Source organism: Oryctolagus cuniculus, chromosome 10, assembly GCF_051225735.1.
Source record: "Oryctolagus cuniculus isolate XC-2025 breed Fujian yellow rabbit chromosome 10, ASM5122573v1, whole genome shotgun sequence".
NCBI lineage: Eukaryota > Metazoa > Chordata > Mammalia > Lagomorpha > Leporidae > Oryctolagus > Oryctolagus cuniculus.
In genome coordinates this window covers 30712299-30729869 of record NC_142876.1, presented here as the reverse complement: position 1 = coordinate 30729869, position 17571 = coordinate 30712299, and the positions used below count along the sequence as shown (strand labels likewise).

At 51.9% G+C, this 17571-nt stretch overlaps 1 protein-coding gene and 1 long non-coding RNA gene across 25 annotated transcripts in view; one reads left to right on the top strand and one right to left on the bottom strand.

Annotated features, from left to right (window-relative positions):
- The window catches only part of KATNAL2 (katanin catalytic subunit A1 like 2), a 119172-nt gene extending 106339 nt beyond the window's left edge, over window positions 1-12833 (top strand). For 14 of the 24 annotated variants that reach the window (XM_070050236.2, XM_089305169.1, XM_089305171.1 and 11 more), the window contains 3 exons: window positions 11110-11272; window positions 11944-12046; window positions 12488-12833. In XM_070050236.2, the coding sequence (XP_069906337.2) occupies window positions 11110-11272; window positions 11944-12046; window positions 12488-12627 (406 nt within the window). In that variant the 3' untranslated portion in view covers window positions 12628-12833. Of the gene's footprint in view, window positions 1-11109; window positions 11273-11943; window positions 12403-12487 lie in introns of those variants that run through there. The other 10 variants (XM_089305162.1, XM_089305157.1, XM_089305161.1 and 7 more) reach the window with 1 other exon arrangement.
- A 488-nt stretch (window positions 12834-13321) lies between these two features.
- On the bottom strand, window positions 13322-17040 carry LOC138844025 (uncharacterized). Its single transcript, XR_016214040.1, has 4 exons — window positions 16927-17040; window positions 16005-16126; window positions 14470-15874; window positions 13322-13729 (listed from the first exon to the last, which is right to left on the bottom strand). It is a non-coding gene; the product is annotated as an uncharacterized LOC138844025 (long non-coding RNA).
- Window positions 17041-17571: the final 531 nt, after the last annotated feature.

Genomic DNA, 17571 nt, shown 5'->3' with positions numbered 1-17571 from the left:
AAGATGGCCCAAGTGCTTGGGCCCCTGCACCCACATGGGAGACCAGGCAGGACTTTCTGGCTCCTGGCTTCAGATCCACCCAGCTCCACCGCTGAGGCCATTTGGGGAGTGAACCAGCAGAGGGAAGGCCTCTCTCTGTGTCTCTCCTCCCTCCACACCCACCCTGTAACTCTAATTTGAAAAAAGAAAAAAAAACGAAGCTTTCTAACAAGAGAGTTCTGGGTAGCCAGTTACTCTTTTTAATAGAAACAGTTTTTTCCTTTTATTTATTTTTTAAAAATTAATTTATTTCAAAGAGTTACAGAGAGGAAGAGGTAGAGAGAGACAAAGGGAGACACAGAGAGAGGTTGATTCTTCCATCCGCTTGTTCACTCCCCAAATGGCCACAACAGCCAGGGCTGGGCCACGCCGAAGCCAGGAGCCAGGATCTTCCTCCAGGTCTCCCACATGGGTGCACCTTCTGCTGCTTTCCCAGGCCATGAACAGGGAACTGGATCGGAAATGGAGCAGCCAGGACTGGAACTGGGGTCCATATGGGATAAGGCTTAACCCGCTGTGCCAGAGCACTGGCCCCTCCTACTATTTATTTTTTTCTCAATTATTGGTGATCCACTTCATGGGAAAATGTTAGAGAAAATATCCTCTTTGTAGTAATTAGAAGTTTTCATTCTTCATTAAAAGAAATGATAGTTGTGGGGCCGGCACTGTGGCCTAGTAGGTTAAGCCTCTACCTGCAGTGCCGGCATCCCATATGGGCACTGGTGCAAGTCCCAGCTGCTCTACTTCCAATCCAGCTCTCTGCTATGGCCTGGGAGAGCAACAGAAGGTGGCCCAAGTGCTTGGCCCCCTGTACCCATGTGGGAGACCAGGAAAAAGCTCCTGGTTCCTGGCCTCAGACGAGCCCAGCTCCAGCCATTGCAGCCATTTGGGGAGTGAACCAGCAGACAAAGAGAGATCTTTGTCTCTCCCCCTATCTATAACTCTGTCTCTCAAATAAATAAATTTTAAAAATGGTTATGCTAATAATCCTTTCCCAAATTAAAAAAAAAAAATGATACTCTTGGCCAGCGCCACCGTAGTTCAATAGGTTAATCCTCCGCCTGCAGCGCCGGCACACCAGGTTCTAGTCCCGGTCGGGGTGCCAGATTCTGTCCCGGTCGCTCCCCTTCCAGTCCAGCTCTCTGCTGTGGCCCGGGAGGGCAGTGGAGGATGGCCCAAGTGCTTGGGCCCTGCACCCCATGGGAGACCAGGAGAAGCACCTGGCTCCTGCCTTCGGATCAGCGCGGTTGAGGGGTGAACCAACGGCAAAGGAAGACCTTTCTCTCTGTCTCTCTCTCTCACTATCCACTCTGCCTGTCAAAAAAAAAAAAATGATACTCTTACCATAGGCATCAGTAGGACACAGAGCGCACTGACTGCCCCAGACTCTCCTGCTGGCTTCCTGCTCTCGTGCCTGTGAGCCCATGCCTCAGAAGGGGAGGTGCACGCCCTGCGGCTGCATTTTCCAAGTCACCTTCTGAGGCACTGCCAGCAAGGTGGGTTGGGTAACATCGCTGCAACTCCTTGTTTCCATGGTTTCCATCACAGGGGAAAAAACAGTGTTCTTTTTTTTTTTTTTTAAGATTTTTTAAATGAATTATTTTATTTGAAAATCAGACTTACAGAGAGGGATAGGCAGAGAGAGAGAGAGAAAGAGAGAGAGAGAGAGATTGAGATCCTCCATTCACTAGTTCACTTCCCAGATGGCTGGGCCAGGAGTCAGTTTTATTGGGGCCATCTTCCACTGCTTTCCCAGACGCATTAGCAGGGAGCTGGGATTGGAAGTGGAGCAGCTGGGACTCGAACCAGTGTCCATATGGGATGCTGGCACTGTAGCCAGGCAGCTTTTCCAGCTACACCACAGCACCAGCCCCCAAATACAGTGTTTTATTCCCATTGCGCAAGTTGATGTGGAATTAGTGATGTTGATTAGTTAATTAGAATTAGTGATTGTGGGGAGCAGCCCGGACTGGACTAAGTTACTGGAATTAAGACTTATTCTATGCATCTGCTCTCCCACAATATGGCGCTGGGAGAGAAGTAAACAGCTTCCGCACAGCTGCCTCCAGTTCAACTAATAAACTGTAGGACTTGCTCCTGATTGGAGAGCGGCGTACTCGGCATGTGGGCAGCCGAGTTGGGATTGGCGGAGGAGGACTATAAAGGAGGAGAGAGACGGCATGCACCAGGAACATCTAAGGGGAACATCTAGCTGAAGGAACACCCGTGCAGCCCCCGAGAAAGCCGGCTGGCAGTGTGCCGCTCCCCTGCGGAAGTGGGGAATGTGGCCAGGGGGAACTGCCCTTCCACGGAGGTGGAAGGGATAGTAGCCAACCCGGGAAGAACCAGCAGCAAACCCGGGGAGGGCCGAGCAGACGAAAGAACAGCGCAGGTTCCTGTGTTGCTCCTCCACGAAGAGGGGGAGCGACAAGTGATGATTATAAAATGCTGATTTTCAACAACAGCCAGGCCTGGGCTAGGCTGAAGCAGGGAGCCAAGAACTCCATCCAGGTCTCCCTCAGGGTGGCAGGGACCTAGGTACTCAGGCCACCACCTGCTGCCTCCAGGGTGTGCAGCAGCAGGAAGCTGGAGCTGGGAGCCAAGTCAGAGCTTGAACCGGGCACTTCACTATGGGTTGTGGGAGTCCCGAGCGGCGGCTTAGCCAGAGCCAAACCCTGCCAGTAACTCCTGGCTTAAGAAAAGGCCATTTTACGTGGAGCCAGGAGCTCCCCACCTGAGGTGCCTTCATCCACCCAAGCAGCATTGCTTGAGCACCTGTTTTGCTTTATGGAAAGGGAGAGTGTAAGATCTGTGATTCTTGGCCTCTGGAACTGGCAATCTGACGGGACAGAGGGTGAGAAACACAGATAGCTATGAGGAGATGACCAGTGCCTGGTGGGCGGGATGGACAGCAAATAGGGCAGGGGCAGGCATTTGGCTCCGCCGTTCAGACGCACACAGCTCACATTCCAGTGCCTGCGTCTGAGTGGCCGCTCCAGTTCTGATCCAGTTTCCTGCTAATGTGCAGCCTGGGAGGCAGCAGGCGATGGCCCAAGTACTTGGGTCCCTGCCATTACCTGGATTGGATTCCAGGCTCTTGGCTTCAGCCTGCCTGACCCTAGCTGTTCAGTGATAAGAGGACAGAATTACTTCATGGAAAGTGCATGGGATAAAAAACTAGGCTAGCTCTAAAATTTTCTTGAACCACAATAAACCTCTCTAAATTTACAATTTCCACGAGTGTTTGGAGAGAGGAGAGAGGAGAGACGATTTCTGACAACAGATATGAAAAGAGACAAAGACAAGGCCTTTATGGGGTATTTGCTGTGGGCCTGTGGAAGTGGCTTGATTTTGACAGGCAACGTAGACATTCCCTATAAAGAAATGGCCCGAGTGGAAACTCAGAATGAGGATGGCAGCAGCAGATTCGGGGAATGGCAAGAGACTGATTTGTCACAAGTGGGACTGTGTAGGTAGGGGTCTGCTGAGGCGGGCTCACTGCAGAAGACAAAGGAACCTTCCGTGTGTTAGCCATAGGCGCCCCCTTGTCTGCCCCACGTGGCCCTGCCCACTTACTCTACACTGCTGATGGATGGACTACAATGACTTTGCTTGCAAAACTAAAGTGTGCTTTCTTCACACTACCCAGAGATAGTCAGCATGATTTAGTGTAACTATTGAAGGAACAAAGTTTAGTTACATTTGCTTTCCAAAATACTGTGAAATTTGGAGCGGTCTCTGCCCCAGGGACCACAGGGTCTAAAAGGAAAGACTGGCCAGGCACTTGGGAAGGTAGCTGAAGGCTGAGGCATGCAGGTGCAAGACCTTGGAGCCCGTGTAAGCTGTGCTGGTGGCCAACGAGCGCTGCGCCTTTCATCCAGCAGTGGGCGCTGCGCCTTTCATCCACCAGTGGGCGCTGCGCCTTTCATCCAGCAGTGGGCGCTGCGCCTTTCATCCAGCAGTGGGCGCTGCGCCTTTCATCCAGCAGTGGGCGCCGGTGCAGTGGGCCGAGCTCTGAGGTCCAGGGGCTTTCTCTGCGTTTCACATGTTGTCTCGCACGCGCGGGCTGTTCCGGCCTCTGGAGTGATGGAAGGCACCAAATAACCAGAGGAAAGGCAACCTGAGGACAGAATAACTGGGTTTAAGATCAAAGTGCGGGAGCTAGGGGCATCTTCTCTGGGTGCCACAGGTTAATTTTTTTATATGCATATATTGACATAAAGAGTGATTCTTGGGCACATCCCATTTGTCCCCTGTTTCCTCCCTTGTATGTTTCTATTATTATTGATGTCATTAAAAGGGCATTCATCAGGTCCGGCTGTCGGAGCTGCACTTACTCTGCGCCCACAAGCAGTTTGCAGGTGAATCTCTCGCTGTAGGGCATTAGCTGATCAATAGCGACGTGTGCAGCGAGGGCTGGGCTCCTGGCTCCGCTTCCTGGGCCGCTCGGGCTGCTTCTCAGAAACAAGTCACTCTCCATGGGATGGCAACGACCAGAAAGCACCCCTACAGAGGAACCCTGCCTTCCCAGGAGGGGGTGGGGCCAAGGAACTGCCTGCGGAAGCTGCTCTTCCAGCCCTGCTGTTCCCATGCGTCCTGTTCCCTCCCGTCCTGGACTCCAGGCTTGGGACCCGGCCTCGCCTTGCCTTTGACGTTTACAGGATCAGCATTCCTGCATCCTGCATCCAGCCTCAGGCCCCAGCTTCCCCGTCCCTGGTCCCTGCCTTCGTTACTTAAGAGGGAGCTTGCCTCCCTCACTCCTGTGCACTGAGGGTTAACAGCGACGATAGCCACAGTAGCGGTTGGCAAACACCAGGAACTGGACTGCATTCCTGAAAGGTGCGGGTCATGGTTTCACGTGTTTGCTGAAAGAGCTCCCTCTCCCCTCTCCTTTTCTTCTCCCCTCCGTCTCTCATTCTCCTCCCACTATCTCTGAAGATTGCCTAGTCGGTGCTCAATGCATGCCGACACATCATGCTGACTCCGACCTCCTGGAGCTGTGTGTTCTAGAACCTTCTTACCAGCTCCCTGCTGAGCTGCTTGTCCCCTGCGCCGGGCCTGAGGAGGAGACCCTGGGATCTCATCTGTCCGTCCTGGGGATTTCCGTCTCCCTCGCTGGCAGACCCTGTGTCCTGGGTCCCTCAGAGCCTTTCGTTTGTTGGACAAAGTTCTCCTCTGGGAATCATGTTTCCTCAAGACTTTGAAGACGCTGCTCTGTTTGAAGATCATCATCGTTGAGAATCCTTAGCCTTGCTGTGTTGTGTATCACCTGCTTTCTTCCTTTCTGGAAGCTTTACGACCCTGCCTTCCTTCTCAGAGTTCTGAATGTCACCGTGACGTGGCGTGCGAGTCCACTCCGCTGTCCCTGGGCTGACGTGAGCGTGGTGCCTGCGGCACAGCTCCAGAGCCTCGTGTTTGAGTTCGGATCCTGCTCCACCATTCACTGCTTTTGGATCTCAGGAATTAATTGAACCCCTCTGTGCCTCAGTTTCCTGATTTTCAAAAGTTAACAACAGAGGCTGGCACCGTGGCTCACTTGGTTAGTCCTCCGCCTGTGACACCTGCATCCTATATGGGCACTGGGTTCTAGTCCTGGTTGCTCCTCTTCCAGTCCAGCTCTCTGCTGTGGCCTGGGAAGGCAGTGGAGGATGGCCCAAGTGCTTGGGCCCTGCACCCTCATGGGAGACCAAGAAGAAACACCTGGCTCCTGGCTTCCGATTGGCTTAGCTCCGGCCATAGTGGCCATTTTGGGGGTGAACCAACGGAAGGAAGACCTTTCTCTCTCTCTCTCTCTCTCTCTCTCTCTCTCTCTAACTCTATCTGTCAAATAAAAAAAAAAGTTAATAATAGTAGCTGTCTCATAGGATTGTTCTGAGAGTTAAATGAAATGTTTGAAATGAGGGCTGACATTCTGGTGTAATGGGTTAAGCTGCTGCCCACGGCACCAGCATCCCATATGGGTGCTGGTTTGAGTCCTGGCTACTCCACCTCTGATCCAGCCCCCTGCTAATGCTCCTGGGAAAGCAGCAAAACATAGCCCAAATGCTCAGGCCCCTGCACCCCCCTGGGAGACCCTGAGGAAGCTCCTGGCTTTGGATCAGCCCAGCTCCAGTCGTTGTGGCCATTTGGGGAGTGAACCAGTGGATGGAAGCTCTCTTTCTCTGTCTCTCCTTCTCTCTTTGTAACTCTGCCTTTCAAATAAACAAATAACTCTTTAAAAAAATGCTTGATAGAGTTCCTGCCTGACACTTAGTGATACTTAAGAATTTATTTTTATTAATATTTCAAATGCAGAAAATTGTTTCCTGTAATTCTGGAAAGCTCCCTTGAATTATTTCATTGATTTCATCTGTTTCCTTGTTCTTTTCTTTTGGAGCTCCTATTGTTTGTTGGTTCCCCTGGAATCATGTTATCAGTTTTCAAAAACCTTTTTCTCCTTTCCTTATTTTTTTAGAAATCTTTTATTTAAGGAATACAAACTTCATGCATTTCATAAGTACAACTTTAGGAATTTAGTGATTCTTCCCACTGTACCCACCCGCCTACCCACACTCCCATGCCTCCTCCTCCCTCTCCCATTCCCAGTCCCATTCTCCACTAAGAGCCATTTTCAATTAACTTTATACACAGAAAACAAACTCCATACTAAGTAAAGAGTCCAACAATTTGTATTAAAAAAAAAAAACTGTTCAACAGTCAAGACAAGGGCTGTTCAAAGTCATTGCATCTCCAAGTTAATTTCACTTTTTTTTTTTAGAAACTTAATTAACTATAAAGAAGCACCCAAGGCCGGCACTGCGGCTCACTAGGCTAATCCTCCGCCTTGCGGCACCGGCACACCGGGTTCTAGTCCCAGTCGGGGCACCGGATTCTGTCCCGGTTGCCCCTCTTCCAGGCCAGCTCTCTGCTATGGCCCAGGAGAGCAGTGGAGGATGGCCCAAGTGCTTGGGCCCTGTACCCCGTGGGAGACCAGGAGAAGCACCTGGCTCCTGGCTTTGGATCAACGCGGTGTGCCGGCCGCAGCACGCCAGCCGCGGCAGCCATTGGAGGGTGAACCAACAGCAAAAGAAGACCTTTCTCTCTGTATCTCTCTCACTCACTGTCCACTCTGCCTGTCAAAATAAATAAATAAAGCACCCAAGAATGATACATCTTTTGCAAGCACTTAGACATAACTATAACTTGTGACACATAAGAATATCCTCCACTTAATACATTAAAAGAAAATAAGTCCTTGAGAACGAGTTTTATCATTAATTAAAGAAGCAACCTAAGAAAACAAGCAATGAAGTTGGACACTTTGGCATAACTAAATCTTATGAGACAAGAATATGCTCCACATCATACACTAACACGAAATAAATCTTTGAGAACAAGTTTTACTGTTAACTCTCAGAGTACAACTCATTGAGGACAGAGATCCTGCATGGGAGTTAGTGACTCCTGTTGTTGATTTAAGAATTGACACTCTTATGTATGACGTCAGTGAGCACCCAAGGCTCTTGACATGAGCTGCCAAGGCTATGGAAGCCTTCTGAGTCCACAAACTCCATCAGTATTTAGGGCCAAAAGCAAAGTGGACGTTCTCTCCTCCCTTCAGAGAAAAGATGTACTGTTTCTTATCCTGTTCTCTGGGAGATTTCCCGTTTTATCTTCTGAACTTTCCATTGTTTTTAATTTCTTCATTCATTTTTTTCTGAAGTCCTTGTAGTCTGTTTTTCTGTGACTGCTCTTTTTAAATGGCATCTTGTTCTTGTTGCGTGAATGTAGTATTTTCTCGTATATCTCTGGGAATACTCATCTTCAAGTCTCATTTCACTGCAGAATTCTGTTCCCATCAAGATTTTCCCTTCCATTTGCTTGTTTCGGGCTCTGTCATCATCTTTCCACGGAAGTAGGTTTCCTCGGCTGCCTGCTCAGGTTTATGAGGCACATACTCCAGACCTCGCGGGAGGCTCCGTGTGCATGGGGACAGCTTGTTGACAGTGGGCTCCACACGTGCGGACCCCTGTGTTGGGCAACCCCAGCGGCAATGTCTTCGGGGCTGTCTTTGTTGGGTCAGGTCTTCGCCTGCAGGGCAAGAGCACACTGCCAGTTTTCTAGGGGCAGAGAACGGGTGTGTCGCCATTCGGTGAAATAGACCTTGCACATCATCACGCCGCTTGCAATGCGCCTGTTTCCGGATCAGAGCCCTTTGGTTTTGCCCTCGGCCAGGGCATGGGAGAGGCGGTGCCCTGGCCCCTAGAGGTGGGAAAGAATTGTGCTGTTTCTTTTTGTTAAGATTTTTATTTGAAAGGCAGAGTTATGGAGCAAGGAGGAGAGACACACACGGAAGTCTTCCACCCACTCGTTCACTCCCCAAATGGCTGCAACAACCGGGGCTGGGCCAGGACAAAGCCAGGAGCCAGAAGCTTCTTCCAGGTCTCTTGTGTGGGTGCAAGGGCCCAAGGATGTGGGCCATCTTCTGCTGCTTTCCCAGGCCATAACAGAGAGCTGGATTGGAAGTGGAGTGGCCAGGTCTTGAACCAGTCAGTGCCCATATAGAATGCTGACCTCACAGGCAGAAGCATAACCTGCTGTGCCACAATGCTAGCCCCAGTCTGTGGCTTCTTCTGCCAGCTTCAGCCTCTCCTTCTCTTCAACCTGGCCTCACCCTCACCTGTGGAGAGATGAGCTACAACTCAGAGTCTTGGGAGTTCTGCAAGTCAAATCATGGTTTCTTTACTGTGGACTTAGAAAGCAGCTTCTTGGTTCTACTGTGTCAGTTTTTAGTCATCACCGTGCTGTCTAGCTTTTACACTTCTGTTGTTATCAATTCTTCTACTCATGTCATAAAAAAAGCACCCAGCAGTGCCATTGTGGAAGGGTCCCCCCCTTTCTGTTTTTTTATAAAGCAGGAGTTGTATGGGATAACATCAGCCCCAAAACTCCAAGAGGCGCAGAGGAACGATGATCTGTCTTTAGAGCTACTTCCTGCTGACATGGGGCGACAAGGCACTCTCTGCTGGCGTGGGGCGACGTCTCAAGCCACGATCTCCTGGGTGGGGAGCCAGGCATATCCCTGTGGCAGCATTTGGTGCACTTCCTAGCTGGTGAAGACTTTGGTTCGTTCCATTATCACCTGCCATAAACACTTAAACAGACACTGTAGTATCAAATGGTGAGAATAGCAACCATTGATCCTAAGAGAGGCATTAACCAAGTAGTGAGAGGATTTCATAGAGAGGAAATGAGGGGGTCTCTGGACCCTTGTGAGGACTGTTTGATGGATGTGGTTTAAATCTGACCCCAACCAAGACTGGGAGAAAGGCCACTCATCTTTCGTGGGTAGAGGGGTTTGTCTGTGGAGAAAATCCTGAACAATCATACAACATTAAGTGGGGGAGAGGACCATCAATACACACAGGTCAGGAGTAGAGCCACTGATCTAAGAGTAGAGGCTGTGATTATAAAGGAATGAGGCCCCAAGTGGATAGAATCTAGAACAAAGGACAGAGTAATGACTGGAGAGCCTAACAGAGCTGCTGTCTAAACACAACTAAGTTCTCCAAGTGAGAGGCAAATAGAACCTGAGAGAAGGGGCCTGATAATAATCAGGTGGGCTTTAAGGCCTTGTCAATTATGAGCCCCAGACCTATCTATCTCTTCACATGGGGTACATCCTAAGGGAGGTGTGAACTTCCGTGGGGAAGGCACCCTGTTGACTTCCATTACCCAGCTGGCCTGGGAGGAGAGCTGGCCAGGTAAAGGCAAGTGGCATCTCTAGCAGGGAGTTTACAGTTCTGCCTGTAATGTTACTGACTCTACTTGGCCATCCCCTCAGCAGTAGTGGTCACCTTGGAAGTTGGGCTGAGTAAAGGACTCTTCAGCTTGGAGCCAACAAGATCTGTGGCTCTGACCTGGGCGTCCTTCGGCTCCAGGGCAGTTCCATTTCCAGTGACCCAACTCTCGGCTGGCAGAGCTGCCAGGGCTCTTCATAAGCCGACTTCTGCTGATGCCCTGGCTTTTGTGGAAGGGTTTTGGGAGTAAGCAGAGGTGACTATTCATCCCCCAACTCTAAATGATAAAGGGTCTTTCATTTCATCCTTAGAAACACAAGTATCAGAACATCCCTGGATGTGAAAGGCAAGGCTTCCTTGTCAGCTATTGTGCAGGGGGTGACTTTCCAAATACTGAACGACTGAGATGGCATCGTCTCAGCACTGTGTGTGAGCGAGGGGGAAGCCACTTAAGCACAGATGAGCCCACGTGGACTGGAGAACCACGGAAAGTGCTGCTGCGGAGTGCACTTTGTTTCTTGTCCTTGACCCCACGCCTGGAATATAAATGATGGCCTTGAGAGGCGTCATAGTTGTGCACAGGGAGAGACGGCTGAACCTGGGGTGTGATGCATCTCAACCAGGTGAGAGCGGTAAAGAACAAAGCAAATGCAAAAAAAAAAAAAAAAAAAGGTAACTGTTTTTGTGGTTTGGCATCTCTGGACGATGGATTTATAACCACAAGAGGAATAGTAGATGAAGAAAAGACAGTCTTTGAAGAAATCTGCTCACTTGGATGTAGGATTCAGATGTTTCCTGGAAGTATGTTTCCACCTTTTTAGTGTCAAGGGAAATGTGGCCAAAATGAGGCTGAGTAGACACCTCGGGTGTTCTCCGTCTCTGTGAGAACTGCATCAACCCACAGGCGTCTCCTAATTTCTACTCTAGCCCCTCTGAGAGCTTGAAACTCGAACACTTACAGAGCTCTAAGGAGCACACTCAGGACGACCCACTGGCGATAGGTACAGAAATTCAGAGGTAGGAAGCTGCCCCGTGATGAGGCAGGAAGGAAGCTCTGACGTTTGGTTGTGAGTTGTGTTTTTCTCCATGTATCTCCTCCCTCCCTCCTTCCCTCTAGTTCTTTCTTCTAATAATATGACGTCATCGTCCTATGCGCTTAGATAGGGCCGTAGAGTGACAGTTAGGTGCACGACTCTTCCTGCCACACTAAATGCTTCTTCCAGCATCGTGGCTGCTTCCGCAGTGCGTGCGCGGCCCCGCCCAGCTCTCTGGTTTGTGGATGTGACTGCAGGGAGCTGGACTGTGCGATGCTGCGCCGCCTGGAGAAGAGGATTCTGGTTGATCTCCCCAGCCTGGAGGCCAGGCACGCCATGATCCGCCACTGGCTGCCCCCTGTGAGCAAGAACAGAGCCCTGGAGCTGCGCGCAGAGCTGGAGTACAGCGTGCTGGGCCAGGCAAGCTGCCCCGGGGGGAGGCGTGTGCGAGCCCAGGGTCCTGACAGCGCATGCAGGGGCTGCTTCCTTGAGACCCGTAGACACCCAAGTCCCCCAGCAACACAGTGAACCTCTTCTTCACGGAAGAGCGCGTGCCAGCAAACACCTGAGCTAATGGAAACAGCGTGGGGTTTGGAAGCAGAGAACCAATGGCCACATCGCGGCCCTGACACACACTGGCTGTGTGACCTCAGGGAAGTCACTGACTCTCAGAACCTCAGCTTCTCCGTGCGTAAAATGGGTAGTGATAAGCCACAAAGGATCACTGCGATCGAGTCAATCTTTTACACACACAAACGCCCTGGGCAGCTCCTCTTTCAGCCTCAGGTTCCCAAAGGCAGGCATGGCCGTATGAACGACAGGGACGCCCCTCCAGTCTGATCATCCTCGAAGCTGGGCACCAGTGTCTTACGAGTTGGATGGTGGCAGGCAGCTGCTTGTCTTCCAGTTACTGAGGTGCCCTGGATATGTTAGCAGGATCACCTCCTTAAGCACTGTTTGTCTGGGAACCTTTGTAGTGTTCATGGGTGACAGGCACAGGATCTAAGCCCGCGTGCTGATCCTGCCTACGAGGATGTGAGGGCCTCCGGCATCCTGCATGCTGAGCGGTGGCTGGGCTGTGGCTGTTTCAGGAGACTGAGGGCTACTCGGGCTCTGACATCAAGCTGGTGTGCAGGGAGGCGGCCATGCGGCCTGTGCGGAAGATCTTCAGTGCCCTGGAAAATCACCAGTCAGGTATGGTTGAGAGCACCGTGCGGGTGCTCAGGGAGAGAAATCCGTTTACAAATCCGACTCTCACCAGCAGGTGGAGCCTGGCGCCTGTGTTTGCTGGCCCTTTGCACTTGCAACAGGTTCTTTGGTCAAACCACCCCTCCCTCATGCACTCCACTCCTTCCTCACTTGGCCCAGAAATGAGACCCTCCTTGGGGCTCAGCCTTTTATCTGGCGCGCTCTGATGAGCTGGATCCATTAGAGGCACTATATAAATATTATATAATGCTGTGATAACGATACAGCAGTCACATTTTTTGTCTGGGCTTCGGAGGCCGACTCAGTTGCACATTAAATTTTTCCCAGCCCCCTTCAGTCTTGCCTCCTGCTGTGTGAACGATTACGCGGTGTCTTGAGAGACGGTCTATGAACACTCCATGGTGTTGCCTTGTTGTTTTTCTGTAGAGAACAACAATTTAGCTGGGATCCAGCTGGACACAGTGACCACAGCTGACTTTCTGGACGTCCTAGCGCATACGAAGCCATCTGCAAAGAACCTGACTCACAGGTACTCAGCCTGGCAGAGAGAGTTCGAGTCTGTTTAAAACCACGTTGCCCCTGACCTGGCCTCAGTTCCTCTGCAAGAGTGGATTCATTTGGACCATGTCTTGTTTTGGAAATCGGAGATATTTTCATTAATCTTTCATGCTGTCAACAAAACACTTAAATTTCAGTTTTATGTACTCTTGCCCTCAGGCACACTGTGGAGATTTTCTCACCCTTGGGCCCCATAAAGTTCTGATGAAGTTCCCTGGAGTATTCCTTCCTTGTGAGCCGGCCATCTTCGTTTGTTTTGGGGGAAGTTCGTGGGAACAGTTCTTTACTTTTGCAATCCATCCTCAGATGTGACAGACACCCAGCAGGACTCTCCCCAGTGGCCAAACGTTGCCAGACCAACTCTGAGTTCCCACCCAGCCTCTGGTCCCGGCACCTTAAGGGACAGGGACCCAGGGATCCGTCATAAGCAAATCTGCAACTCATCCATGTTTTCAGCTCTGCCCCTCCCCTTAGCCCGCCACCAAGGCCAGTGTCCCCAGGCCAGCTTTCCATGGCTGCATCTTCCCTGAGAATACTGGGAAATCTCCACGCTGCAGCTGGTGTTGGTTGTCAGCCACTCAGGGGAAAGTGTGCTAGGGCGCCAGCCATCTGTTGACCGACTTCTAGTGACCTCCTATCTGATCAACCCTGCCTCAAAGCCTTGAGTCTATTTAAAAAACAAACAAACAAACAAACAAAAAAAACTATTGATTTCTCACTTTATTGGAGAGACAGAGAGACAAAGAACTTCCATCTGCTGGTCCACTGAAGCCAGGAGCCAGGAATTACCCAACTGCTTGAGTGATCGCCTGCTGTCTCTCGGGGTGCACTGTAGCACGGGGCTGGAATCAGAAGCAAAGCCAGGATTCAGATAAGGGACGCGGTGGCCCCAAGGGGCATCTCAGCGATGGCACCGAGTGCCCGCCCCTGCCCCCGTCTTCGCCTGTTCCACAGGATGCGTTTTGGCTGCATTTTCTTGGTGCCGATTTTGTTATCTAACATTCTGTACACCTTCCGTCTTACAAATTATTCCATCTTCTTGTCCCCTGGGGTCTCCTCTACCATTGTGTGGATGTCCTTGCAGACTTGTAACTTCTTTCTTCCTTTTCTCTTAGTTTAGTGGGACATTGAGAAAAAGAGAATTAATCTATATTTTGAGTTTCTAAAACTGTAGATCCAAAGTCTATTTAAATTCATACAGGAGGTTGGCCTGTTGGTACAGGCAAACCTAACTTAATCTAACTGTGAGAACAAGGAACTTCGTATCCTTCAGGTGAGCGGGGGTAAGACACAGCAGAGGTAAGGACATGGAGACCTGGAGAAGCCCAGCCACAGGACACAGCGGGGACTCAGCCCCAACTGAATGTGGAAATCAGACCCAACAGGTCGGATCTTCCAGTCTACCTATAAACAAACAACAAAATAGTAACTGATTTGCATTTGAATCTTCTCATTTTAAAATGTTGCCAATCGAGGTTAACCCTCTGCTGTAGGAATCATGACTTGGGCCCGGCACTGTGGCGCAGTAGGCCAAGCCGCAGCCTGCAGTGCCGGCATCCCATATGGGCACCGCTGTCCCGGCAGCTCTTCAGCGCCAGCTCTCGGCTGTGGCCTGGGGAAGCAGTGGAAGTCGGCACAAGTCCTTGGGCCCCTGCACCCATGTGGGAGACCTGGAAGGAGCTCCTGGCCCCTGGCTTCAGCCTGGCCCAGCCCTGGCTGTTGTGGCCATGTGGGGAGTGAACCAGCACATGGAAGCTCTTTCTCTCTGCCTTTCAAATAAATAATCTTTAAAAAAGAAGGAAAGAAAGAAATCACCGGGCACCAGAAGCCCTCCCTGCCCACCTACTCACCTCGGGCTTCTTCCTCTGCCTCCCGTGCCGTCTCCCACTGCGTGAGGTCGTATGTGCTGCGTCTGTAGACCTCCTCTACTGGAAGCTCTGTGGTCAAGCTGCTGTGGAGTGAGTGGGACGTTCTCTCACGTGGCGCAGGCCAGAGGCGCTCTGAGCACTGTCGGCCTCACGAGGCTGCGCCTGCCTTTCGCAGCACGCGGCCCACTGCACACCGCTTCTCTGGGGGACTCACACAGCCCGTCTGGGCCTAGCAGAGCCCTCTGTAACATCAGACGCACTTCCGTGTGCTTCTGCTTCCCAACTGGAAGATCCGCACCTCAGCAGCCAGAGCCGCATCCTGTCGGCTTCCTTATTGCTTTACGCAGTGCGAACACTTCAGACCTGATTGTCTCAGGCGTATCAGCCAGGGACGCACACAGAAGCGCAGATGGACAGGACGTGAAGACAAGCGCTGAGAAGGAGGTCCTCAGGCCTGTTTTACGTGGAGAGACGCAGCTGGTTTTGTGCTAAGTGACTCCCAGCGCTGCGGGGCAGCAACACTGCTCCTTGAAGCCAGCAGTGTGCTCTGGGATAGCAGGCCTGCGGCTGGGAGCGCTAAGCCCTCGTGCACTTACTCCCCACGCGGCTGTCGTGACTTATGTTCAAGAAAGGTGATGATGCAAACACAGCCCTACACACACAACTCCACCGACAACTGCTCCTTCCGTAGAGTGTTCTGCTAGGATCATTAGTGGGGTTATACAATTCTTTATCCTGGGCGTTCATCCTGCACAAGCAGGCCACAGAATGCAATCGACACCAGGTGTTGTTAATGTCCCTGTCCAACATGCTACTGTGGTTTTGCAGTGTGGGGCTAAAGGTGAATGAAGGCTCTGTCATTCTGAGGGAATCGCTCATTCTGGGTGAAGTCAGGTGTTCCCAGCCCCACTTCCTTTCCCAGTGAGCATGATCAGCTCGGACAGGCCGGAACGCCAGGTGGGCAGAGCGGCAGCAAGTGTGTGGCTGACTGAGGTGGGGCGGTGGGGGCAGTGTGGGCCGATCCACCGCCCATCCTCCACCCTCCGTGGGCGTGGAGCTTTGTGCTCCTCCACGCTATGCAGGCGCCCCGCTCACAGCAAACGCTGGCTCCGACATCACTACCGCAGCAGACTGACTGAAATGCTACGGCTGGAGAACAAAGCCCTTTTTAAAAAAGATTTATTTACTTGAAAGGCAGACTTAGAGGAGGTGGAACAGAGACAGATCTTCCATCTGCTGACTGGTTCACTCGCCAAGGGGCCGCAATCACTGGGACTGGGCGACAGAAGCTAGGAGCCAGGAGCTTCTTCCGGGTCCCCCGGGGTGCATACAGGGGCTCAGCACCTGGGCCATCTTCCGCTGCTTTCGCAGGTGCATTTGCAGGGAGCTGGATGGGAAGTGGAGCAGCCGGGATCTGAACAGCACTCATCTGGGCCAGCACAGTGACACTGGCCCCAGGGAAGCCCTTTAGATACCTCGGTGACCAGTGTCCCCCGTGAGGCCCAGGGCAGGCTCACCAGCTAACAGGTCCTGCAGTGTTTCCAGTGGTCTTGACCTGAAATAAGTCAGTCACAGGTAGCTCTGAGGGCAGCTCAGCACCAGCGTGGCAGCTTGTTTGATAAACATCTCCAACCAAGATCTGCACGGCCACGGGGACAAAGGAGAGAAGTCAGGTCCTCCTGGCTGAGTGCGCCTGCTCAGGCCTCGCCCACTGCTGGACCCTCCAGTGCTGGGCACTTGTCTGCTTGGGTTTAAAGCAGCAGAGCCTCTATGCCCAGGGCCTACAGGGGCTTCCCTGTCGGCATCTTGAAGTCAGCTATCCGAAAATTAAGTATTTTCCCTGCCCTCCCCACAGCTAGCCCCTCCAGCATTAAATTCCAGTAAGAGCTATCTGTGATGCAGTAGAAATAAAAAGAATGAGACAGAGTCCTCTGACGGGGGCGGAGAGGCGTGTGGGCCGGGCACAACCTAGCGCCGGCTCCTGCTGCACAAGGACACCAAGGGGTGGGGCAGCCTGAGTCATCTCAGCTCCTGAGAAGCATCTTACGAGCTCTCCTCAGCTCCCCAGTGGGAAAGGCTCGCAGGGCAAAACTCTTCTCACGTGCGTATTTCCCACCATCATCAGGGCTAGCGCGACTCTCAGCATGCTGCAGCCGGCCAGCCTCGGTAACGCCCAGGGCCGAGAAACCACTGACGGAGCTGAACGCGGCCACGCACGGGCGCCCGGCACCCGCCAGTGCTCTCCCCCTGCCTGCCGGGCTTCCTGCCCCGGGCAACACGTGCTCTGGCCCCGGAGCCTTGCTGGAGTGCAGTCTCGGGGAGACCAGCTCTACCCGCCCTGCCGAATGTGGGCGGCACCGTCGGCACGGGGTGGTGGGCACTGCCACTATCTCCAGTGTCCAGACACGGAAGGCAGAGGTGGCGGGCGAACGGACTCACCCAGGTCAGAGAGCCAGCTCAGAGCTGCCGGGCTCCAGGATCCCTGTCCTCAGCCACTTCACAGATCCTTCTGACTGGGGGGGTGGACTTCTCACATCGCCCTCTGCATTCCAGGGCGGTTAGGAATGACGTCAGGGCAGTTACCACAATGAGAACGGGGTGCTCATGCTCACCGAACTACCATTTATTAGCTTTGCTCCCTTCTACGCGCGTCCACGCTGATCTCTAAACAAGCGTCAGAACCCAAAGCTCATTACCAGCAGCGTGAGCTTCAATAAGGTGAACGCTACAATGATGCACAATTACGTTCTAATAATTCAGTGCCCAAGAGCCCCGTCAACACTGCGAAGGCCCAGGATTATCACAGTATGCAAATGTTCTAGGAAGATCATTACTTACTGAGTGCCCTCCATTCTGCCGGGTTGAACACGAGAAGAATAATCCGCGCTACAAGACGAGATTTCATTTTACAGCTGTGGTAACCAAGTCCATAAAAGCGCGAATCTGTCCCAATAGCTTCTAAAATATTTTTCCCCTAGTGTCAAAGGCAAAAATAATGAAATCTTGCAAATGTACAGTTAATAGGACCCTGGTGGACACTAACTTCAAAAATGCATGGTCTGTAAGACATTAAAGGCTTGATTT